Source organism: Pogona vitticeps, chromosome 2 (genome assembly GCF_051106095.1).
Source record: "Pogona vitticeps strain Pit_001003342236 chromosome 2, PviZW2.1, whole genome shotgun sequence".
Taxonomy (NCBI): domain Eukaryota; kingdom Metazoa; phylum Chordata; class Lepidosauria; order Squamata; family Agamidae; genus Pogona; species Pogona vitticeps.
In genome coordinates, this window is record NC_135784.1 from 175,668,164 (window position 1) to 175,694,483 (window position 26,320).

The following is a 26,320-nucleotide window of genomic DNA, read 5'->3' on the forward strand; positions in this document are numbered from 1 at the left end:
GCTCCAAACCTTGGACCCCCAGATTTTCTTGGACTGCAACTCCCAGAAATCCTGGCCAACACAGCTAGTGGTGAAAGCTTCTGGGAGTTTTAGTCCAAGAGCATCTGAGGACCCAAGGTTGGGAACCACTGTTTCAGAGGCATTGGTAGAAGACCAGTGGAGAGAGAGCAGGGGTAGCCTCATTGTTGTCCATGGCACAAGAACAATGGTATTTGAAAATAGAAATGAGAGAAAATAGATCACTCCCACTGGGCCTTTTTTTAAAAAAAAAAAACACATTTTATTAGTTTTTCAATCTATCTACATTGTTTTGTGCTTGTCAAACATCGTGTTACATGATTTGCTTACAATTGTTTTTTACATCTCAGTGTCTTCCCGGTTGTCCACCCAAATTCCAAACATCTTTCAAACATTCAAACCATTCATATACAAATTTTAGTATATACTATGACTACTATCTTAATATTACTCTCATATTATATAATATTCTCAAGGTCTTCTAATAACATTCTTATTGAAAGTGGTTCCAGATCCATGACCCAGCTTTATATCTATTTTAGTTTACCTAAAATAAAAAACCACCATATTACATCTTTACCCTGATTCCTGATTAGGGCCTCCTTATTTCAATTTAATTCTCCTTTTTAATATACAGAATATACCCACTGGGTCTTCTTGTTGTCTCTGAGTCCCCGAGTCCCCAAGACCAGCCCAGAACATTTTGTCAGCTGAGGAAAAGGACAAGATGGTGTGTCTTTTCCATTCTACACACAGTTGATCATTACTTCAACACTCACAATGGGATAGTTTCTGGTCCACAACCTTAGGGGACAGGCTTGTTTAGGGAGTCCATGACAAGTTTCATGCTGTCCAGCAGATGTGAACAGCTGTGGAATTGAGAACAAGCCAAGTTGCCTCCACCACTGAACATACGCACACTCCAGCACATACTGTTTCAGACTGATCTTCTCACCTTGCCTAATAGTTAAGCTAGTTTGTTCCCTGATGTAAATAAATAACCCTGTCCCCTCAAACATGGCATGAATTACCTTTTTTGCTGCCTGTGAAAGGCTTCTAAAACCAAGGAGGCATTTTTGTTTCAGCAGAGGTATGGGATCTGTGTCAAATGGCCTGGGCATCACAGTCAGGGCTCTCGGTGATGAGTATCTTCCCCAAAGCTCATTGTCATCTTTCATCACCAGCCATGTGAATGATGTGATAATTCTATCCAGTACAACTCCATCACGATCAGAGCTTGGAAATCAGATACTGGAATCCACATGTAAGAATCTATACTCCAGGAAGGAAGGATGGACAGAAGGATGGGGAGAGGGATGGAAGGACGGACCAAAGGACTGAAGGATGGAAAGACAGATGGAAGGAAGGATGGAAGGAAGGAAGGAAGGAAGCTCAGTTTTTTGTAGGGAGGTCAGGAAAATGATGATGTGAATACATTAATAATTTGTAAAACAATGAGTTACATGCACATGCTAGCAATGTTAACAATAATGACTTCCTTGGTTTGTAAAATTTTATTTTCCAGTATTTCTAGTACAAGTATCTGGTCTTCAACAGTGTCCAAAGCTTTCCTTGTGATAAATAGGATCCACTGAATTTTAACACCCTAGGTAGCCTTTTGTGCTTATTGTACTACACAACTAGCTCTATCCAACACCTGCCTCTAGTTTCTCTGTTTTATTATTGCTTTTATGGAACAGGTTATAAAATAGTGGTAACTTAGGTGGGTGGGCAAATACCTGGTGTATTTGTGGCATGGAAGAGCACTGAGAGTTTTAAGTGGCAGAGAACCTAAGACAGTATCTCTGTTTGCTAAAATCATACCTGGTTTTGGGATCAAAACTAACCCGATCACCCCTAATGCAGGGCTAGGATATCATTGAGCTTCCAGCTACAGTATTAATGGACTCCAGTTCCCACTAGGCTCAGCCAACCTGCCTAATGGTATGGAAGTATTAATTCACCAGCATCCAAAGGGCCACAATTTTCCTTATTCTTCTGAAAGGGATGACCTGAGTGCGGTAGCAAATTGGTTAGGTGTGATTTGATTGATTATCTTGTAATGTTCTACTGTTGCTATGTGCTGTCAAGACAGAATCATAGCAACCCTAACAAGGCTTTAAAGGTAAGGGAGATATTTCAGGAGTGGTTTTACCATTTCTACCTCCCCATGAGTTTCCACAGCTGAGCTGGGTTTTGAACCCAGGTCTCCTAAGTTCTGGTCCATCACAACATCTGAGTGAACAAAATGGAACTTAACCCAATATAAGAAAGAATACTATCTGTTGGGACAAATCTGATCCAGACAGACAGACAGACAGACAGACAGACAGACAGACAGACAGACAGACAGACAGACAGACAGACAGACAGACAGACAGACAGATGGCCCATCTGGCTGCCAAGGGCACTGTGAGTGGTTTACAACAACTAAACAAAAAACAAAAAAAAAATAGAATAACAAAATATGATGACATCAATAAATTAAAAACTGCAAAACAAAATACCATAAAATGCTGTGGGAGACATAGTGAAATACAGTACAATACATTACATTTAATAGCATAAAAACATGGTGGTATGTTAAATGTTACATAATTGGGGGCACTGTTGCATCATATCTGGCATGAGTATCATACTCTTAAGAAGCAATTTGTAAACTGGACCTTGGATCTGATACCTTGCTTCACAATGACCAGGAGAGGTATTTTCTTTAACATAATGAACCGGCTTTGCACTTTTGTGGAAAAAACAGAACTGACCATAATAATTCCTGTCATAATAATATGCATAATGGACTATAACAACACCTGAATATGTTATTAGTCAACTTGAATTTCCTTCTTTCCAATTGAGAAGGAAGCTACCATCATCATCACCACTACCATTACCACATGTCCATGGAAGATCCATTTTCTAGATTTTCACTTCCTCAGGAAATCTCTGAGTCTGCCAAGAAGCCTTAACAGAGCTGCCTTTATGTCATGGTTCCTCAGGCTGTAGATGAAGGGGTTCAACATAGGTGTCACCACTGCATACAAGAGAGAGAGAAAGGTGCCTTTCTTAGCCGAGTAAGCAGAGGCAGGCTGGAAGTAGAGGCAACTGATGGTGCCGTAGAACAGGATGACGATCGCCAGATGAGAACCACAGGTGGAGAAGGCCTTGCGCTGTCCAGCAGTTGTTGGGATTTTAATGATTTCCCAGAATATGCATGTGTAGGAGATGATGATAAGGAAGAAGGGTCCGAGGATGTCCATCATACCTTCTGTCTGTGACAAGATCTTTATGAACCTTGTGTCAGAGCAGGAGAGACTCAGAAGTGGATAAGCATCACAGAAAAAATAGGGGATCTCCCCAGAGTCGCAAAATGAAAGGTGTGATATCAAAATTGTGTACAGCAAGGAATGTAGAGCAGAAATTACCCAAGACCCAGATGCCAGCAAGAGGCAGAACTTGTGACTCATCACCATAGGGTAGTTCAGTGGGCGGCAGATTGCCACATAACGGTCATAGGCCATGCAGGCCAGAAGGAAGTTATCGGTGTTGCCAAAGGTCAAGAAGAAATACATCTGGATCAGACACCCATGATAGGAGATAGTCTTAATCTGGGAGATCCAGTTTGTCAAGATCTTGGGCACAGTGGTAGAAATAAAAAAGATGTCAGCCAGGGAGAGGTGGCTGAGGAATAAGTACATGGGTGTTTGAAGGAGGTGGTCATCAACATGGATAAGCAAGACAATCAGAAGGTTCCCTAAGAGGGCCAACAGGTAGATCACGAGAAAAAGCAGGAAGAAGAGAGACTGGTGTTCAGCCTGGGTGGAGATGCCCCAAAGGGCAATTTGCGATAAGTCTGTCCTGTTCATGCTGGCCATTATAACAACTGTTTGAAAGAAAACACAATAGAATCAGAGGCAATGAAATGGCAGGACCACTTCCTTTTAGATGCCACATATACCACCCTCCCACTTGTCCACTTGAGAAGGCACACTGATGAACAAGGTGAGTTTATTTCCAGTGATGGTTTCAGTTCTTTGGTTGTTTTTTTTTTTGCAACAGACTCTTTTTTTCTTTATTACACCTTCCTCTTTGAAGAACATGGCAAAGGCATAGAGAAAACAATACACAGCAGAGTGGAAAGACCACAGTCCCTGCCACACATGTGTAAAAGCTGCTTCAGTGAGGTAGGAATTCTTTTTAAAAAAATTCCTTTGCATCCCATTTTTCTCCCTTTTTTTTTTGGAATTCAAGGATGTATGTGGACATTTTCCAAAGAGTCTGTCATCCAGGCAAAGAACAGACCCAGACACACTTAAGCAAGTAATGTATGAACCCTTAGACCTGGGCAACAGTACTGTTACACAGCCATGTGAATACTAGAGATGCCCAGCTCTGCCATATAATAGCACATGATCATTATATTCCTCTACAGCAGTTATGATGGCAAGGTGCAATGCTGGTTCCAGATGTTTGACTGTCTGTGGCAGACGGGCAATGCCTCCCACCCCAAGATGAGACATATGGGACCCTTGGCCAATGGTGCCTGACACAGAAAACATCACAAATATCTCTCTTCCTTCCTGTCATATATAAATAAAATCATAATAAACCCAATAATTCATGATTTGCTTCACTTTCACAATACCCCAAATCTGTTGTTTGTGGCAGCTGCCTCACTCTCCCTAATGGTAGGTCTGGTCCTGGTTGGTTAGGAAAGATCCTCACCACTGAGTGGTCTTTAATCAGGTTTCTGATCACCTTCATGTATTTCACTGCCATATGGGAGCATCCTCCAGGGAAGCTACAGAGGTGTCCTGCATGTCCACGTAGAAATAAAATAATAGAAGTGTGGAGGTTTATCTCTAAAAGGGCTAATTTTCTGTCTCAAAGATGTAGCTATTATGTGAATTGAACAGGAAGCGTAGATGTAGTTCTTAGAAGCAGCGAAGAAGGTGATCAGGATGTATCTGAACCATACCAGTTTCTGAGTACAAGTGACTGAAACAGAAGCTTGTGTATGCTTGCTTGTGAGTCAAGTCCATTTAATGTCATATAGGATTGCATTGTGAATCAAAGGAGAGGAGAGGAGAGGAAAATGTTCTTTACACTAAAAAGTAAACCAAAGCTTGGAAATTTATGATAGAATTCCTCAGGCAACATCGCTGTGGTCCAAAAAGAGTAAATTTTCTAAATTTGGGATTACACTAGACATTAAAGAGAAGGGTCCTATCCTGGTTTTCTGTATTAGTTTTCCCTGAATACTCATTTTCTCATAGAGGTGCTTTTCTGTCCTGTGAATCCTCTTCTGCAGTTTGAACTTTGACAACCATACAGCTGAGGTCCCACTTTACTTGCTAATTGTGACAAATAGGCTGAAGCTGCAGTTTATTTAAATCTCAGTCAACCCCAGCTTTCAAGTGCTGGGATAAAACTGACTGCCAAGGAGCCCTGGGGCGGGTGGTCTTCAGCTCTTCCTTATTTTGCCTGATCCTTGAAGCAAGGGCGGAGAACTTGGCCCCCTCCAACTGTTGTCAAATGGTTCCCAGTCACAGACTCAGTAATGCGACAGAGTGACACAGAACGAAGCAAGACCACTGGTCCACCTACAGCTAGAAATCTACCCATTCATTCAAAAGGAGATCACAATCAACACATGAATCAACATGCAAGGGCAGAAGTGCACTACCCCAAGCTCCCTCCAAGTGGAGAGCAATAGTCTCCTGCAAGGAACCTCTGCTGTGCAGGGAGACTTCCTCTGTGACCAAGAAACGTTAAGAAAAACCAACAACAGGTTTGCACAGATAACCTGCACAGGTAATGAAGGTGCCACTCTTCAGCTACTGTGCTGTCCCATATGTGAAGAGCACAATCCAAGTCAATCAATCATGTGTTGTCAAGTCAATGTTGACCTTATAGTGACCCTTTTCAGGGTTTTCCAGATAAAGAGTACTCAGAAGTTATTTCCCATTCCCTTCTTCTGGGGGCACCCTGGGACTATGCAGCTTGCCCAAGGCCACACAGGCTGGCTCTTCTGAGATGGACAGTGAGGAACTGAACTCCCAACCTCCGGCTTCACAGCCAGATTCCTAAATGGAATATGAATTAGACAATTAAATTCATTGATGTGTGTCAATCCCAGCAATAACGTGGAATATGGAAATGTGGGATATGGAAAGCTTGTTTGCACTTAGATAAAGGGCTTGAGACTCACCTGATCAGGAGCTGCTGTTCTTCCCACAATACCAGTGCATCCTCTTTCAAATAAACTGAAATGGGTGAGGGAGAGAAAATATATTTTAAACTTGCTGTGCAATGGGCTCAGGGAGATTCTTCCTTCTTCCCTTTAGATGCCTTGAGATCCATGTTCTCTGGATAGATGAAAGGTTGCAAAGTACAGAGAGCCATTGTTTCAAAAGGAATCTCTCTTTCATTTCAGAGGTTTCAGCCAGTGCCCTTTTATCATCCTCAACGAAGAGCACAGTTCTCTTGAAGATGACTTGGTAGCTGCCAAAGAGTAAAGCCACTTTTTTCAGTGTTAGAGGTGAGATGGGCTGCGGTGTTCTTTCCCGGAAGGACCTACAATGGCAAATATTCCATTGGGCCAGGGAATACATCACGGCAGCATAGTTGGGTGCATGGGGGGGGGCTGGTCCCAGGAGAGCTTGTTAGATGAAGCATTGTACTCTCACCGTCACACAGTTCCACCAGCATCTGTCTGGATAAAACCATATCAGTGGATGCTTTGGGTTAGACAAAAAAAAAAAGTTTTTTCCAGGAGAAACAAAGCACTGGAGTGGAAACCATCCAGGAAGTGCTACCAGACTCTCACACCATTCATGTGAACATCTTTCCAGTTATATGTTGAAAATATATGATGGAATGTAAATAAGATGGATGATAGTAAAGTAGTAGCCAGCTGCATATTTCTCAGTTACAGACTTAGGGTGTGACTACATGGCAATGGACTCCTCTAGTTACTCTGGCTTTAACAAGATGCAAATTCATTCAAAATTTCCTAGCTACATGATGTCATTATCAGTGTGGGAGAAACGTGTACTTTTCTTTGAGAAATCATTTCTTTTTGAACACCTGTTGGGAGGTTGTTTATTTTTAAATTCTCTGCATTATGCAGTTTTTTTAAACCTGTTTTTGGTTGTGTGAATGGCCATATCATTGTATTCTGTGCACAGACGCATTCGCTGTGCTGATATCTTGGTCATATGTTCCATCAAGAACTCAGAAATGATGGCTGCTATCCAAACTGTTTCCATTAAAAAAAAAAAAGTAATAAACTATTTGACTTTAGGCACTGGAGTCTTTCTGTTTGCAACACTGATGCAATGCTATGCCACTTACAGTAGAGGAAAAAAGAAAAAAGAACTCCATAGAAGATGGTTATGGACAAGGACAGAATGCAGGCAGACTTAGGACCCACCCATAGGTGGATTGAAGTGCCAATCCTGGGTCTGAGTAAAGCAATTTAAAGAGCGGTGTAGTCGCCTGAACCAAATGAACCCGATTTAACTTAGGCTGCCCTATGAGAATGGGGACAGGAACAAAAAGAGCACATGAGATGAATTGATACAATAATGCCCAGATACAGCTCTCAGATTCTTTGGGCAATGTAGTCGTACCTTAAGGTACATCAACCAATAAATCCTCCCAAAATTAGAGCTTAGTGTTTCTCAGGAGTGCTGCCATCAAGCATTGGGCAAAAAGTTTTCATGTAAGAGCTTTCATATATCATTGAAAGAAGACTATATTGTAGAAGAGTAGGGCAACTATCTCCTCTCTTTGCATTTGGGTTTTGGTTATGTCAGTTTCAGGGTCAGGCCCAATTCCTAGCACTCCTTTTTATCCACCATATTTATTTCCCCAGGAGTTTAGAACCGTGATAAATAAAAGCAGAGCACAGCCTTTCCTCATCTGCCACATGCCAGATCAGAGGGAATTACAGCTTTCACCATGCCCCATCATATCCATTGTCCTCAACCAACATAATTAAAACAGTAAAACGTGATTGAAACTATAAAAACTCGAACGTGTCACCGTATAAAGAAACCCCACACCACCCAACAAAACAGACCAATTCAGTCAATTAAAATGTCTGGGCAAAGAAAAATGTTTTCACTGATGCCAAGAATAATAGCATTTGGGACAGTCCCATCTCTATGGAGAGATAGAGTTTCCTATTTATTTATTTATTTATTTATTTATTTATTTATTTATTTATTTATTTATTTATTTATTTATTCATTCATTCATTCATTCATTCATTCATTCATTCATTCATTCGTGTGTGTGTGTGTGTGTGTCTGTCTGTCTGTCTGTCTGTCTGTCATTGGGACATTGTCCCCTGTCCGACACAAGGGGGGGGGTGTCCAGTCTTTGAGAGTAAACAGGTCAGGAGCCACTGAGGCACAGCTGGCTTAAGAAGGACCTTTGCAAAGCAAGCAGCTGGATCTTCTTTAGAAGAAGTATCCCTTGGCAAGCAAGGGTGGAGGTGATGAAGGGTGCCACTCTTGAGCATTCTGTCAAAGTATATTGTAGCCAGTACTTCCAACCACTACAGCATTGCTTGTCCTTTAGTTGTGATTAACAGTTGGATTTAGGCTTTGGACAACAATTCCCAGAAAGCCTCAGTCAGTAAGGAATTCTGGGACTTGTAGTCCAATAAGATCTTGGGTCCCCAGATTTCTTGAACTACAGTTCTCAGAAATCCTGGCCAGCACAGCTGGTGATTAAGGCTTCTGGGAGTTTTAGTCCACTCGTCTGGAGGGAAAGCTCCTGCCCAACAATTGGCAGCAAAAATTTGCCATGGAGGATTGTGGAACTGCTCCTTAGGTGGGCTGGCAGAGAGAACGGTTCTCTGTTGTTTCCTGTGGATAATCATTCACCCAAGTATTTCTAGTGAAGTGACAATAGTACTCCAGGCTTTCCATGCAATAATTGCCTTCCTTCCCTGTATTGCCACGTTACAGATGTCGGGAGATGCAGTCCAACAACATCTGGCAGGCCTCAAGTTCCCATGCTGGCCAGCTGGTGGTTAATCTGTATAACTTTTATTGCATCCTGTTGCACTTTGTAGCAACATTTTTGTTTCTGTATGCTATTAAGATCAAACCTTGACATGTCACCTTCTTTTGGACTCCAGCCTCCACAATCCTCCAGCCATCATGCTCAGATTAATCACCCAGGAAATATTTGATTCCAGAATCTGATTGTGTTTCATGCCAGAACTACCAAGAAACAGCAGCTTTATAGCCGTGGTTCAGAATTATGTATCTCTGTCCTAGTTCTAGGAAGACTTCAAAATGAGGGGGATTGAGACACTGAGACAAAATTTAAGTAATAATCTTTATCTAATTCTTTTAGGAATAGGTAAATGGGACATCCTAAGAAAACAAATACAACTACTAAGCTACATAACAAAACCTACCAAACAGTAAAAGCAAGTAGGGTGACGGCAGCCCAGGCAATACCCACAAATTTAGGCAAGCACACACAGTCTCTGACTCGCTCAGTCAGTCAGCACCAGTGAAGTGTGAGTTTGAGAGAGAGAGAGAAACAAAAAGAATTAATCCCCTTTTATAGAGTCTCACTGAAAAAAGGGACAGGGTGAGGTCTTTAAGCACATTAACCTACAATGAGTAGAATGTTGGATCTTGCCATACCCCAACACAAAAGAGCAGCAAGTTCCCAGAACACCCAAGATAGTCTTGTCAGTGTCATGGCAAGATAAGGCATAGTAGATACACCAAGGTCTTGCCTGGTGAAGCTAGTCCCTCTTTAGGCGAGCCAGAACAGAGTGATAGATTTTTTTTCAGGACCCTGGACAGTTTTCTGTCTGGCTTGCAGAGACTTCTATAGATACAGCTGTTGCTGCAGCAAAGACCTTTCAGCACTGAGGACATATGGAGACTGGTCAGCTCAGATGGTCCCATATTCCTTTATTTTGCTTCCTTGCAGCTGAGGGGCCTGGGAAGACTTGGGAGGAACTTCGGTAGAGGTAGAAAGACAACCTCATGCATGTCCCCAGTACTGATAGGTCCTTGTGGAATGCAGGGAGAGGCAATCCATCTGCTTCAAAGTCTTCTTCAAAGTGATGCTGCCCCTAGTAGCCTGAATCCATAATAGTCTCCTGTATCACATGCACAGGTGTGAAAGCTGGACATTGAAGAAAACTGATAGGAAAATATTTGGGTGGAGGAGGAGAGCATGTGGATACCCTGGACTGCCAGAAAGACAAACAAGGGGGTCCTAGATCAAATTAAGCCTGAACCATCTCTGGGGGCAAAACTGTTGCAACTGCAGCTGTCCTGCTTTGGGCACATCATGGGAAGGCAGGATTCTCTGGGAAAAACACACAATAAGGTGGGAAAGGAGAAAGGCAGCAGGAAAAGAGGAAGACCAAATATTAGATGGGCTGACTCCCTAAAGGAAGCCAGAGGCTTGAATTTACAAGAGGTTAGCAGATCTGCTGAGGACAAAACATTCTGGAGATCACTCATTCGTAGGGTTTCTATCAGTCAGACGCAACATGACAGCATGTAACAACAACAACAACAACAACCAGTGTTTCAGAGCAGTTTTCTCTTCATTTTCTAGAGCTGCAGTTTCTTCACCATAGGATTCTTGTTCAAAGGAGTCTGTCATCTTTTTTTAACATATGATATTAAAAGGTAAAGGTAAAGGTAAAGGTTCCCCTTGACAATTTTTGTCCAGTCATGTCCGACTCTAGGGGGCGGCGCTCATCCCGCTCTTCAAGCCATAGAGCCAGCGTTTGTCCGAAGACAATTACATTATATTACAGCACAAGTGAAATTTAGAACATGAGAATTATTGCTGCTGTTCATGTTGAACATCCATGAATATTTAAGTGTGAAACATTTCTCCACTGGATAAATATCCAGGTATCACCATGAGGAGACTGGGGGAGAATTTTGAGTATTCAAAAATTCTTCATACATCCTTTATTCAAAACTGGCTCAGGGCTGATTATGAGAAAATCTCTTTTTCTCTCCACCCCCTGTGCCCTGAATTTCCCTTGTTGAAAAAAAATCTCAGTAACCTCCTCATGGCGTTCTGTATCTCATTGTTCCTTAGGCTATATATGAAAGGATTAAGCATGGGGGTGACAACAGTGTAGATGATCGAGGCCACTCTCAACCTGGAGCCAGAGTTGGTGGATGAGGGACAGATGTAGGTGCCTATCAGAGATCCATAGAACAAGGAGACAGTGGTAAGGTGGGCACTGCAGGTGGAGAAGGCCTTGTACTTTCCTGAGGCTGATGGGACCCTCAAAATCTTGCTGATGATGAAGATGTAGGAGAAGAGGATGAGCAGCAGGGGTCCAAGAAGAGCAGTGGTACCCTCACTGACAAGCATTATTTCAACAGAGGAGGTATCTGAGCAAGAGAGCTTGAGTAAAGGGTCGAGGTCGCAAAAGAAATGTGTTACTTCCCGGGAAGCACAAAAAGAAAACTCTGAAAGCAAAAGAACATATAGCAGAGAATGGATATATGCCAGGAGCCAAGATCCGGAGGCCAACAGCAGGCAACATCTGTAACTCATTATTGTGGTGTAATGTAGCGGGCGGCAGATGGCTACATAGCGGTCATATGCCATTGAGGCCAAGATGAAGTTGTCCATGGTGCAAAAGGCCACATAGAAATACATCTGTGTCAGACACCCACTGTAGGAAATGGTGTTGGTCTGAGACACCAAGATCTGGAGCATCTTGGGCACTGTAGTTGAGCTGAGTCCCATGTCTGCTAACGATAGGTGGCCAAGGAAGAAATACATAGGGGCATAGAACAGGCTGCTGTTGAAGAAGACCAGCAAAATGATCAGCATGTTCCCCAGCATGGTAAGTAGGTACATTGGGAGGAAGACGGGGAAAAGAAATCCTTGGAATTCTGAAGAGGAGGAGAAACCCAGGAGGACAAATCCAGCAAAGTGGGTTTGGTTATCTTGAATTTTCCTTTCCATGGCTCAGAGTTAAATGAGCATCGAGTGGGTGCAAATCATCCCTGTTCACAGCTTAGTCCTGCCGTCCATCTGCATACAAAGGTAATAGTTTAGCTTGAAAAGAGGCAGGGGAGAGAACATTGGAAAAAGACAGATTTTTGCCAAGAGCAATCTCAGTTCCTACCAGCATCCAAATACCTTACTAAAAATCATTTAAAACATCATAATCTTGGAAAGGATCAAGGGATGAACAGAGACGTCCATCTTCAGCGGAAGGGGAGATGACCTGTAAGAGAGAAGATTCATGTTGGGCACTTGGTATACAGTACCTCCTACTCCAAATGTCACTAAAAATGGGGTCAAAGACAGGGTTTGAAACCATTAGAAACCGGTTTTGACCTACATCTCCCAGAATCCCTTTGCTCTGATGCTGTTTGAAGGATTTTGGAAGTCGTGCTCCTAAAATGCAGCATTTTCAAGCTCAGTTGAGGAGGAGGATTTCCTAGTTTTGGTGAGACGTGTGTGTTTTCCTGCCAACTTTACTCTGGAATCCTCATCTTTAAAAATCTACACTGGAATTCTGATAGATGATAGTAAATTGGGACATACTCCTAAATAAATGCCACTTCAAAAGCACCACTTCAAAGCTGCTTTCTTGTTGGTGGGGAGAATAATAGATGTCCCCTCCCATTGCTATAACTACTGCCTAAGGTATAAAAAAGCAGCTTGGAGAGTAGAAATAGGAAAATCTGTCAATTGCCTTTCTTCCACATTTGATTTTGCGATGTTGCTTTTAGTCTCTGATGGTTTTCATCCAAAATATGAAATTTTTGAATTAACTGAAATGAATTTTTTTTATTTGCATTAGCCAAATTCCATATGCACAGGTGCCCCCACCATGGAAAGGACAATGCTTTACTTTTCTGCCATATAGGTGGTAAACCTGAGGTGTCTCTCAGAAAAGAAGAAGCAATCACGCTAATTCAGCACTCACATGGTTGACTACTCAGGGATTCAGAATCAAACTATGAAGAGTTAAGTATGCAAAAGCAAGGCTGGATGGATCCATCTATCAACTTCAGTTTCTCCTCCACACCTAAACATTCTTTCTATCCAACATGAGAAGGAACTTGCACATGTTGGTAAGTCCTTCTCAAAAATGACTTGAGATGAAATTCCCACGTCTACTGGAGAGGGCAATTTTGAGCCTTAAATACGTCTGAAGGGAGGAAACAGTTACATACCCTTTCCTCAGCAGTTCTTCCTTCATTTGGAGGAATCCAGCTGAGGTCACTCGGGATCCAATGTACAAAACCCTGAGCAATAAACAGATTTTGGGACACTGTGAATAAGAACAACGAAGAACAATATGCTAAGCAAAAATGTTGTCTTTGATTCAAAGAATTCAGCTGAGAACCATCCTGTACCTCTACTAGAACTAATGAGAAGCAATGTCTTTGCTTGAAAGATAATGCCATCTATACTTACCTGGTCCCAAGAACAAAGACACTTTGTTTTGGAAAGTGCTGAAGCAAGTATAATATTTAGGTGGCAACAGGGGACGAGAGCTTGTCTTGATGAGGTGAGGAAATGTTCAGTGATCTGGGTGGAGTTTCTCCAAGGAGATGGTAGTTCTTTAGGGAACTTGTTAATCAAAAATGGATGCTGTTCTGGAGAATTGGGCCCTTGAAGACACCAGAACAATTGTTTATCCAGCCAGAGATTTTCCCAGCTCCACATTTTCTTGAGATGGTAGAGAAAGTAATTAGACAAAGGAGCATCATTTCCATAACTTTGCTAGGATGGACCAACCCATAGAAAATCGGTTTCCCTCTTTTCACCCAAAGGCTACATCATGAAATTCAAATGAAATAAGTCCACCATAAAACAGAAAAGAAAATTCTGAATTGGGGTGCGTTTTCCAATTTTCCCATTACAATTTTGCATTTGAATTCAGATGGACATTCTGAGTAGAAAACACTTATCACAAGACTTTGAAATACCATCTGCCAACACAGGACAGTTATATTGCCAAAAAGAAAATATTCATATAAGAATAATAGAATGCCAAATAACAGGTATCAAATAATGTTTTTATTTGATTCAGTTTTTACCCCATTCATCTAGCGGCCAGGCCACTTGACTTACAATAAAAGCATCTGCAACACAAACCAAGATTCAATAATAAACAACAAAACAAGACATTAAACAACAACAACAACAAAAAGCAAACAAAACCATAACTTAAATCTAGAATAAGGTTTGTGTGGACTTCTCCCCAGAGCATTAATTCTGTGTCTGAGCCCAAGAGGAAGCAGACATTCAGGACGTGAGAAAGACCCACAGCACAGGCTGTGAGGCTGCTGGAGTCAAATACAGACCCCAGAGTTGAGCTGGTAAGCACTTGAGTGAACCAGTCTCAGATTGTAACCTTAGCTTATGACACCCTTTGGGCTACATTCCTTTGAGGGACTTTTGGGGTCAAGTCATCACCAATGTATGCTGACCCTATAAATAATTGACTTCCCAAATGTCCCGTTATCAACTGACCTGCTTAGCTCTTCCAAGCTCAAGGTCCTGGCTTCCTTAATTGAGTCATTCCATCTCATATCTGGTATTCTTCATTTCCTGCCTTCGACCTTTCCTAGCATTACTGTCTCTTCCAGCGATTTTTGACTTCTCATGAGGTGCCCAACATAACTTTTTAGTTTTGTCAATTTTTTCTTTCTGTGGAACTGCCCCCTTCCACCACACTCCCCCAAATGCTTCTTTTAGCAGTGTATGTTCAGCAGTGCAGGCAACCTAGACTAGAAAATACGTCTAGCATGTGTTGTCATGTCTGATGGTATAAGATGTCTGTTTAGCCTGTTATGGGACTGTCTTTCCCGGTGTGTTTTGTATTTCATTAGCAAGCTTTCTTTTGTCTTTGGTCACTGGAAGGTGAACACAAGCTTATTTTGCAAGTTTGCTGAAGGACTTACTTCTGAAAAAAAAACTATTGTAAGAGAGGGGAATGCTTTAATTCCAGGGAATACCCATTCTGTTTTAATGCCTAGCTTAACCTTCTGAAGAAACAGACAGAGAGGAAATGGAGTGTTAAAATTCAGGGTAGAAGACTATCCCCTTTGGGGCCCTCCATTTTTTAGACAGATGCTAGAGTTCCAAGCAGACATAGCCAAGAAGCACAGGTTACCTTTCTGACCCTGTACCCTCCAGATGTTTTGGATTACAATACCCATTAGCCCCAACTAGAATGGCAAGTTAGAGATTATTAGAATTTTGGTGGAAAACATCTGAACAGTGCCTAGTTGGGGAGAAAACTCAGCTGAGCGCCAGACCTGGTTGGAATAGATGTGCATGTGGAGCTATCCAGGGTCCTGAACCGTTATCTTGTTACCTGCTGCTTACACTCAGGGCAAGCCATTTATGTTAGATGAATTGGGAGAGAGACTCCAACCAACAGCTACCAGGGGTGGAATTTGAACCCTACACTCCTGTCTTGTGTTTGCAGGCTGCATTTTAGAGTTCACTTTTAACAAACAGATCTAGCACAGACATCAGTCATGACTTTTTCCCCCAGTACTATCCAACATATATTGGTACAGAACCTGATGAAAACTTGTATAGGTTGAAAGCTAGCATCTTTTTAAAAAGTATTCTAATAAAGGTATCATCTGCCATTGTATCTAGCAAATATTTCAGTATCCAGATAACACCTGGGAGATATTCAACCTCTAAATTTCCACTGGAGAACTTTGAGGAGAGCCTTTCGGAACAAATTAATTTCAAATACCATGTAAAGAGACAATACAATGAAGGTATACACACAAGAAATACAGACACTCCTCACTTAACCAAGTTCCATTCTTACAACTAGGTCATTAAGCGAACTGGTCGATAAGTGAGGAGCAATAATAGTGTATAAAGGGGTAATAAATCATGTGCCATTGAGAAGGGCATGGCAAAGATGAAAACACAGATTTAAAAGGGTCATAAAAGGTCATAAATCCATTATTAAACAGGTAGGTTGTTAAATGAAGAATGCCTGTAGTTACTTTTTAACACTCATGTTTCTTAAGTGTTATTGACCAAATCCAAAGCCTTGCTCCCAGTGCTACAGGCTAAGATATTCAGGAGCATGGTTTATAGATTCTAATTAAGAAGGTAAGGCCTTCATTCTGTCGCATACACTGAAATCTCTGTATGAGATAGAACAAGGGCCTCACCATCTTAATAGGAATCAGCCATGTAACTAATGTCACCAAGTTATAGGGGGGGAAAGCTATTCTAGGAAAGCTTAGTTGGGGCAAGATATACATTTCAAAAATAAATAAATTTGTCTCTGCATGTGGATAGCAGTTTTAATCACAAAATGCCTTAAAGTGTACCCTTACTGTGCAGATCCACCCACAATAGAAGTTTGATATCGGCTTAATTGCCATGTCTCCACCTTCTGGAATCCTGAATTTGTAATTTGTTGAGATACTTTAACATTCTCTGCTTGAAAATGCTAATGCCGTAGTTCAGAGAAGAGCACCAGACATCTCACCAGACCACAAATCCAGGATCCTGTAAAAGAGAACCATGGCAATTAAAATGATATGAAACCACAGAGTGGAGATATGTCTACAGAAATGTTGAAGCCATATAAAATGGCTTTGGGGAAAATGTTTCATATGGCTTCAAAATTTCCAGACATTCTACATCTCTACACCCACCCCCATAACAGTACTCCTTGCAGTATTCCAAGTCTGCTTTCTGCAAACTTTCTAAAAATTCTTCAAGGTTCTTCTCTCTTCCAGGTCTCATTGAAGAGCGGTGAAGAGCGGCATATATTCTTGTGGCTTGGGCTAGTTGTAAAGCAATCAGCTACTAAGTTATTCAAAAGAGACAGCAGCCAAAATCTTGTTGCTTAGCATAGTAAATCTCATTAGAGTAGGCCCACTGAATCATTAGGAATAAGGTGAGTCAACTTCTGTATAAGTTTGATTGATCCAAATGGGCCTGATCTAACCGTGACTTATTATAGCATGGCAAGTTGCAACTACAGTAGACCCATTTGAATTAATGGGACTTACAGAGAAGCTGATTTGCTACATCCCCATTGATTCAATGGACCTGCTCTTGTGTTATTTACTATGCTAAGCAACAGGATTTGTACAATGTATCACAGTCTGTACCACAGACTGGATTTTTTGCTCTTGTCCAGATGTTATTATTTATCTAAGAATAGTAATTCCTTGGGCAGGAGAGGCAGCTGAACACGTTCCATATGCGTTGTCTCCGATGCATTTTTGGTATCACCTGGCAGGACAAAGTTCCCAATAGAGTAGTCCTAGAATGAGCTGGAATGTTTAGCATGTATACATTACTGAAACAGCAATGTCTACATTGGCTATGGTATGTCGTGAGAATGGCTGATGCTTGGATTCCAAAAGATCTCCTCTATGGAGAATTAGTGCAAGGAAATCGCCCCAGAGGGAGACCACAGCTGTGATACAAGGATATCTGCAAGCGGGATCTGAAGGCCTTAGGAATGGACCTCAACAGATGGGAAACCCTGACATTGGAGCGTTCAGCCTGGAGGCAGGCGGTGCATCATGGCCTCTCCCAACTTGAAGAGACACTTGTCCAGCAGGCCGAGGCAAAAAGGCAGTCCTGAAACCAGCAAAATCAGGGAGCTGGGCAGGGGACAGACTGCATTTGTCTTCAGTGTGGAAGGAATTGTCACTCTCGAATTGGTCTTCTCGGCCACACTAAATGCTGTTCCAAGTCCTCCATACAGAACATGTTATCATAGTCTCTCAAGACTGAAGAATGCCTAACTAATTCCTTGGAAGATCTACCATTCAATTTAAATAAATTAGTTACTGAAATATCTTTGAGTTTGCAGAAGTGAGCATTACCACTGACAAGAGGGAAGGAAGTGAAAAGGATCTCCTCCCCAAGAGTCTCCATGAACTTCACAGACTCCATGAAATCCCAGGCTTTCTTGGGACAAGGAGGTTGAGGACCTACAAAGACCGGGTGTATTGGTCCCCAGTACCAGTCCACCCGCACAAGGGCTCAGTTCCTTAAACCTAATGGTGGGATCCCCCCCTTTCAGGTACATACACATCTAATGTGAGAAGGACTGAGTGGTGGGCACTATTTCAGAAGCACGTGACACTGAAATCACCCTTGCCCATCCAGTTTCATTTGTCCCACCAATTGCTGGAACTAGGAGTGGTGCCAAGCTCGCAGTCCCTGTTGGAAACAGGCAATCAAAACCTGGGGCTCCTCAAACTGTCCTCCAGAGACATCCCTCCAGAAAAAGGACATGGCAGAGGCAGAGGTGTGTATGCAAGAGCTCTGTATGCCTTGTCTTACTCGGCTGAGAAGGAATCAGTTTGGGGAGATCTAGCCAGTTTGGGGATATAAAATGTAGAACATGAAAAAGTGGATTTTTAAAAAGGTACTGAAAGGTTAACAGAGACAACATGTTTTTGATATTTATGTTATGTTTACTCCTGTGTAGTTTGTTTTAATTGTCTGTAAACCACCCAGAATAGTGCTTTGGCACTAATGGAGTGGTATATAAATCAAAGTAATAAATAAATGATAAATAAACAAAACTTTATGCAATGGAATGATATGACCCGCAAAGCTGTTGAAAGAATAATAGAGTGCATCTCTCACTCCGCACTCAACATATCCTTGCCAAGTAATTATGTTTATTACTTACAAGAGACAAGTAGGTCTGCAAAAGATGTTGTAAAGAGGAATGCCATTCAGATTTCCAACCAGCTGGTCAGTCATGCTCTGTTCCAACACATTCCATTCCACTTTGTGCTTTTTTCTCAATTTTCAGAACAACCCTCTAATTCTGGGGTTTGTCTATGCTGATTTTTCCCCTAATGCCTTTCTTTAAGGGTACCCCCTCCCCAACCCCCTTCTTGCTGGTGCCTCCTTTTATGTATAGATGCTGCTGCTTTACCTACCTATGCATCAGTATTCAGAGACTGAATATGATATGTGATATCAAGAGATATACAGTGGCCAGAATCCTCTTTGTCTTTGAGAAGGGGACAACAGAGGATGAGATGGTTGGACAGTATCATCGAAGCTACGAACATGAATTTGACCAAACTCTGGGAGGCAGTGGAAGACAGGAGGGCCTGGCATGCTCTGGTGCATGGGGTCACAAAGAGTCGGATGCAACTAAATAACTAAACAACAACAGTATAAAGTCACATTGTCATAAATGGGCTGGGCATTATTCCCACATAACAAAGATTGCACATGGTTCCCATCAGGACCAATTGTGTGATGCAACTGTCAAAGTGCTTTATGACTAGTACTTCCTTCTTAACATGATTAGAGCTACCACCTGCATAATGTTAAGTTACACAAGTATAGTTACTCAGCAGGATTTCAGGCACTGACCCTTTATTGCCAGTGAAGAACAAATTTTACCCTGATTTTCTGTCCACAAAACCCCACTTCTTAAGAAATTGGCATTTCTTCAAAAAGTGTATTAAAAAGTTTGCATAAATCCTTTGTAACCCTTTCAAAAACTTCAAAGCAACCGTGCATGTTGCATTTTTTATAAACTCCTTCAATTTGGTAGATTATAACTAAAAAGAAAGCTTTCAACACAGCATTGTCAGGCAAGTGAAAAATCCCTCTTTTTAACAACTTCCACTGCTAGCCTACCTCAAAAATCAGCTTCCTTCAAAAACCACTGTTTTCAAAATCTAAAGAAAACCCTAGATTATCAGCTGCTAGATTTCTGTGTGGGCTTTTGATTTGTTTATAAATAGAGTAAGATTAAGTTGAAATCTTCTGCCCAAAGGATCTCTTACTGCCCAAACTCTGCCATCAGCAGAAGGTGAAAATAAAAAAAATAAACAAACAAAAATAGCCCATCTCATGGTGGAAAACCAAACCAGAAACTAAAATAAAATTCACCACAATTTTTCAGATTGGTCGCAGTTAAAACCTTGCATTGTCTGGACAATGAAAAAAAATATATAGGTATCATCAATGCACATAAAATGCAACAGATGCTCCATTTGGATCACAAATATTTCCTTCCTTTTCATGGACATTGTTTGAAGTGTTTGAAATTGGCTCAGGTCTTAAGTTGTGATACTCTTTGTTCTCCTACACCTGTTCTCCTTTGAAGCCAAGTCCTCAGTAACCTCCTCATGGCATCCTGTATCCCACTGTTCCTTAGGCTATATATGAAAGGATTAAGCATGGGGATGACAACAGTGTAGAAGATCGAGGCCACTCTCAACCTGGACCCAGAGTAGGTGGATGAGGGACGGATGTAGGTGCCTATCAGAGATCCATAGAACAAGGAGACAGTGGTGAGGTGGGCACTGCAGGTCGAGAAGGCCTTGTACTTTCCTGAGGCTGATGGGACCTTCAGAATTGTGCTGACGATGAAGATGTAGGAGAGGAGGATGAGGATGAGGGGTCCAAGCATGGTTGCAGTGCCTTCAAACATGAGTATTTTTTCGGCCAAGGAGGTATCTGAGCAGGAGAGTTGGAGTAAAGGATGGAGGTCACAGAAAAAATGAGAGATCTCATGAGACCCACAGAAGTCAAGATGAGACATTGTAAAAACGTACAACAGGCCCTGGCAGAAAGACAGAAGCCATGATCCTGCTGCCAAAAGCAGGCAACGCTTATAGCTCATTATTGTGGCATAATGTAGCGGGCAACAAATGGCCACATAGCGGTCATAGGCCATTGAGGCCAAGATGAAGTTGTCCATGGTGCAAAAGACCACAAAAAAGTACATCTGTGTCAAGCAGCCACTGTAGGAGATGGTATTTCTCTGGGACAGCAAGATCTGGAGCATCTTGGGCACAGCATTGGAGCTGAATCCCAAATCAGCCAAAGAGAGATGGCTGAGGAAGAAGTACATGGGAGCGTAGAAGAGGCTGCTGTTAGAGAAGATCGATGAGATGATCAGGAGGTTTCCCAGAAGACTACCGAGATACATGAAGAGGAAAAGGGGAAAGAGTAGTCCCTGGAACTCTGGTGACGAGGAGAGGCCCAGGAGGACGAAGCCTGCAAAATGGGTTAGGTTCTCCAGGTTTTCTTGTTCCATGGTTCGGCTGCGGATGCAAATATGAAGGGAACAGAATCGTATCCTTAGTTATACCCCAATTGTGCACTTCATGCAGTATGGCAATAAATCTCATTCAAAAGGTGACAGGTCAGAAGGAGCAAGAGGGAGGAGAAAACCAGCACAGGAAAATCAACCGTCGGTTATGGATCCTTCTCTCCAGCCTGCCACAGAAGGAAATAGCCTTCTATTAAGTGCTCACTGGTTATGTGCTGCTCCTCTTTAAACATTTACAATACTTAGCCTGTGCAAACAATGGACTACTGTCCTTTTTATTATTGTATTTCTGGATCTTTATACCATTACATAGAGATCTGAGGTTCAGCCATGGTCTCCATCATATCTAACCATTTTTAAATAACAAAATTAAATCGTTTGTTCAAACCCTTCCCAAATTGATTGACCAGGAAGATCTAGCTTGTTGACAAACACACACACACACACACACACACACAGAGAATTTTGTTTCTCAGTTTGCAAGTAACCTGGGACAGCAGACAAGCAAAGCGAAAGAAATCATAACTATGATGAATATTATTGTTCTTATAAATTACTATTTATTACAATTTTTTATTTATGATTATTCTTCATATAAATTTTATGAGCCCAATCTGTGGGTTTTTATATTGTATTTAGAGATGTCTCAGGCTACTTGCACATTATGAGAGAAATCATAGACTCAATGGCAATTTAACAAATGAGGAGGAGGGCAGATGGCCTGAAATGAGCAGATAATATCTTTTTATATAACATATGAAGAATGCAGGAGGAAAAAAATAGAAAAAAATTAATTCTGGAAATATACATCTTGCTCACCTTTCTATTGCACTCAATTTTTACTAAGGTTGAGAAAAAGAGCGAAGCAATATGGAAAAGGGTACCAAAAAGGCTTTATGAAAATAGAGATTTCTGTAAAAATCAGGCCGAATGCAAATGCATTGGATGCTCTTTTGTCAAACTGTCTCATTATAAATCCTCAAGTAAGACAAAGGGGGTGACTGGAAATATGAGAAAATCTGAAAAAATTCTATTGAAAGATATGAAAAGCTTTTCAGATCTAAAATCCATTCATGTTTGATTGGATATGCAAATAGGTTAGACGGGTTGAAAATAATTATGTGATGATGATACTAAGATACCAGGAGAACCAAATATATGCATATATGTATTATGTAAAAGGACAAAACTATGGACGAAAGCCAAAAAGTATCTCAAAAATCGTCAGGGTAAATTCTTTAAAATTATCACACTGATGGTTTATCATGTCAGTGCAAAGATGACAAGTATAAATAATTCAACATGGTGGAGAAAATGCTGGTCAACGTAGGTATGTGTCTACATGTAACACGTGCTCCATTGTTTTCCTGTTTTAAAACACTTCATTCATAAAAATGAGCAATATTCAGGTTTAAATTTTGTATGCCACCTGACTGGCAGTGGTGCTTTTAATGATCTGAATTATTCTTACAATTTAATTTTTAATATTTGGTGATGTGGCAAACAGCCATGACAGAATAATTAGTACACCAATTTTAATTAACCAGTGACAAAGCTAAAATACCTAATTATTATGCAGTATGGTATAGCCGTATACGTATATGGGACACATACAAATATGGGACACACACAATATTTATCAAAAAAAATTGTTTTTATCAAACAACTGAGCACATTTAATGAACAATTAAAGTATGAGAGAAGTACTAATAAACACTTGATTAAATGTGCATATATTTATTTTATTCTTTATTTCTCACCCTTCTGTTTAATTGTTCATAACAAGTTCTCAATTTTCCCAGAAATGAATCATTATCATTATTATATAAACAACTAAATGGAAAATCTTTAATCAGTCAATAAACTATATTTATGTTATTATCTGCAGAGTAGAAGGGAAAAGATACATTGTGTGCATTACCTTCTCTCAGTAATCACATAAGCATGATGTAATTTCTTCTCTTTTGTCTTGTTTTCCTTTTAATTTAATTTTTTTAAATTCTTGTATGTATCTTTAATTTTAGAATTGGGGGAAAGCCATTCTGACAGCCTGAAAAACACAGCTCTTAAGACATTTATTTAGAGGTTCATCAGGTGGATGGTACAATATCTCCAAGAAGAATATTATCCATATTCTGCTTATTACAGCTTTATAAAAAAAACCATTGCTCTTTAAAATAAGTTTCTCTGAAACAAGGTTCCTTGCGTACTGTGATCATTTTAAATCTGCATCATTTTTGTCTTGCAGCACCAAACCGCCACCTTGATCACACCTATGAGACCTACCTATGAGGTTCAGACTCACCTTGAATCCTTACTGTGTGGTCTAGGTTGTTTTTTGGGGACACAGTCTGGAAGGTAAAATGAAGCATAGCAGCAAGACATAAATATCAGGTGCTTTCCCGTGGGGAGGCAAAACAATTGGGCAGGGCGTTGTGCAGCTCACTTGAGAAGAGGAGAAAGTATAGAAGATGACCTTCAATTTCAAGGTGAAGTAAAGGATAAAATACAAAGCACACATTTCAGCAGGGAAATGAGAGAGATAACAGAGAACAGTGCATGAGGTAACAATGCAGGTGGTTGCCCAGTTTTGAAGAGCACATTCCTTCCCTGCTGCCAGTCACGCAAAACGAGCCCATCTCTGTTTGCAAAGTTCAAAGGGAAAGAGCGTCTTTCACAGACTAATGTAATTTCACTGAAGTGAAGGCATCCATGCAGTTACCCAAAAAAGAGTATATACACCTTGTAGCAAACTCAGAGAATTGCGGTGGTGTGAAGCTAGAGTTGCTGAGTATGGATGCAGATGGATGACAGTTCTGCAGGGAACTTGTTAAGGAAAGGCAAAGGAAAGGCACCAACTCCTCCAATTACTCTGTGTGGACCGAAATCCCCAGGCCCATTCCATAGCCAAAGTGCTCACTTTTCCAAGGTTAAAACTTGGAAAGTTACTTTCAAAAAAGAACTTGCTGTGCTACTCCTTACCAAGTTACCATTATTGTTATTGTTGCTTTGATCAAACAAGTTATTTATTGCATAATACACTAATAACAAACTGCATAGTTTTTAATCAGTGGGCCAGAAACATACAGGGAAATACTCGCTACGTCCCTCTAGTGGCTAACTTTGATTTTACACTTTCCAAATATTTACACACACACTCCCCCAAAAAGACCAAGAATACTGCCCCAGGTCACATAAAACTAATAAGAGAACAGTAAAAAACCTGAAAAATTCTTGTTCAAATAACTCTCAAAATGCCTTATATTGTCTTTTTAAAAATAACTAAAATTGTTACTTCTTATATCTAAAGTGTTACTTTATAAACCCTATGTTACATTACTTTTACTGTAACCTTATAATTAATTGTCACATTATTCCTTTCTCAAGAAAGTAACTACTTTACTTGTAACTAGCTGTCTTCAGGCTCTGCAGAAGATAAGTGCCAGGTCTAGGACAGGAAATGTTTACAGAAAAGAATGCAGTTTATTTCTGTATATTTATCAGTCTACAGATTGCTTGCATATATTAGCTAGCATTCTGTTTGGTTTGTGTTAGCTTTGTATAACTTGCTGTGGCTAATTGAAATAGTTGACGGGTGGCAAGGCACATCTCAGTCACATCGCTGATTACAGACCGAATTGCACAGACCATTGAACCTTAGCACCTCATGAATTAGCTGCTGCAAGTTAAGCAAACCTTACATAAACATCAGTTGGATTCTGGCCATTATCTTAATTTTTATGACCACCTGGTAAATTGTTTTTTTTTTCTTCATCATTCCCATTTTTCAGATTAAGGCCTGAAATGAGGGCCCAGTGATTAAAGAAGTGATGCCAGCATATCATTCTGAATGTGCCAATTTGGTCTGGTATTGAAAACCGATCCGTGTTCTGTCCATTTAATATTTGGATAGGGGACTTCTAGGGAATCCTGGGTGCTGTATGGGGCTTCAACAGGCCATAGTTCATCCATGAAGCACTTACATTGTATGCAGAAGGACTGTTCAATCCCAGCATCTCCAGTTAGGAGTGGTCACTCAAAGTTGATCATGCTGCGTTAAAATGCACCAACTGACCAGGTCTAGATTAATCTTCAGTATTACTAACATCCGACACCAGCTTAGAATCAAACAGCCACCTTGCAAATTTATGATGGAAAGGAGAGATAGATTTGTGTGTCGTCAGCATAGTGGTGGTGGCACAGAATCCCAAAATTCTGGACAATGGATCCTTGTACTTTCATGTATATGTTAAAAAGCACAAGAGACAGAATAGAAGCATGAGGTCAATAGCCAAGATGCTGAACAATAGCCAAGATGTCCCCCAGCAACCACCTTTTGAGTTTGCCCTTCCAAGCAGAATTCAAGTCACCTTCAAACAGTGCCTCCAGTTCCCAAGCCAGAGATATAATCCAGAAGGAAAAAAAAATAAACTTGTCTGATGTTCTTGAATGCTGCTAAGAAGTCCAGAAAAATCAATGGAGACATATGTTTCCTTTGTCCAGTTCTCAGCAGAGGTCACTTGCCAAGGTAATGACAGCTGTGTCTGTCCCATATCAAGATGTAGAGCCACACTGAAATGGCTCAATCTCATCTAAGAAACTTTAGAACCCAGAATCCACTATATGCTTTAATACTTTGCTGAAAAATGTAATATTGCAGATTGGCCAGTAGATAACTAGTATGGCAGGATGCAAGGAAAACACTTGGTCTAAATATTGCCTCCCTTAGACACGCTGGTACCTTGTCTTGCTGCAGGGAGGTATTCACAATAGCTGCTACCTATTCAGCCAGTATTTCTCCAGCTACTTCTATGAGCCAGGAAAGGCAATCATCCAGTACACACATAATGGCTCTCATCTTTCCAATGATCTCATCTGCATGCTTGAGCAGTGCAAAGTGAAAAATATCCACTACAACAGAACAAGAGCCAAAGGGCACGTCTACACTGGTCTTTTTGATTTAGGCAGGTGTGGTCTAAATAGGGACACTTGAGGTCAGGAGGAGGGAAATATGCCATTTGATATGATCCTTGTGTTCAACAGGTATATTGACCTCAAGTGACCCTCCAACTACTTCCACTGTCAATTGAACACTTTCCATGCTCCTCTGTGGAGGGACAACAGAAGTGAAATTTTTGCCCATGCTAGACCATCACTGATGCACTGAATCACTTTAATTTTTTTTAAAAATTATTTGCCTTGTGTCTGGTGCCAATC

At 41.0% G+C, this 26,320-nt stretch overlaps 3 protein-coding genes across 3 annotated transcripts; all 3 read right to left on the reverse strand.

Moving 5' to 3' along the window:
- Nucleotides 1–287: 287 nt before the first annotated feature.
- Nucleotides 288–9,627, reverse strand: LOC110081175 (olfactory receptor 1E16-like). The gene has a single exon (XM_078386778.1). It carries the CDS (start codon nucleotides 3,888–3,890, stop codon nucleotides 2,943–2,945), a length of 948 nt encoding a protein of 315 aa, XP_078242904.1. The 5' UTR covers nucleotides 3,891–9,627; the 3' UTR covers nucleotides 288–2,942.
- Nucleotides 9,628–10,903: 1,276 nt separating this feature from the next.
- Nucleotides 10,904–13,561, reverse strand: LOC110081163 (olfactory receptor 1F1-like). Its single transcript, XM_078386776.1, has one exon. It carries the CDS (start codon nucleotides 12,004–12,006, stop codon nucleotides 11,014–11,016), a length of 993 nt encoding a protein of 330 aa, XP_078242902.1. The 5' UTR covers nucleotides 12,007–13,561; the 3' UTR covers nucleotides 10,904–11,013.
- Nucleotides 13,562–14,076: 515 nt separating this feature from the next.
- Nucleotides 14,077–26,243, reverse strand: LOC144587165 (olfactory receptor 1L4-like). Its single transcript, XM_078386777.1, has one exon. The coding sequence runs from the start codon at nucleotides 21,086–21,088 to the stop codon at nucleotides 20,099–20,101; it is 990 nt and encodes a 329-aa protein (XP_078242903.1). The 5' UTR covers nucleotides 21,089–26,243; the 3' UTR covers nucleotides 14,077–20,098.
- Between the last annotated feature and the right edge of the window lie 77 nt (nucleotides 26,244–26,320).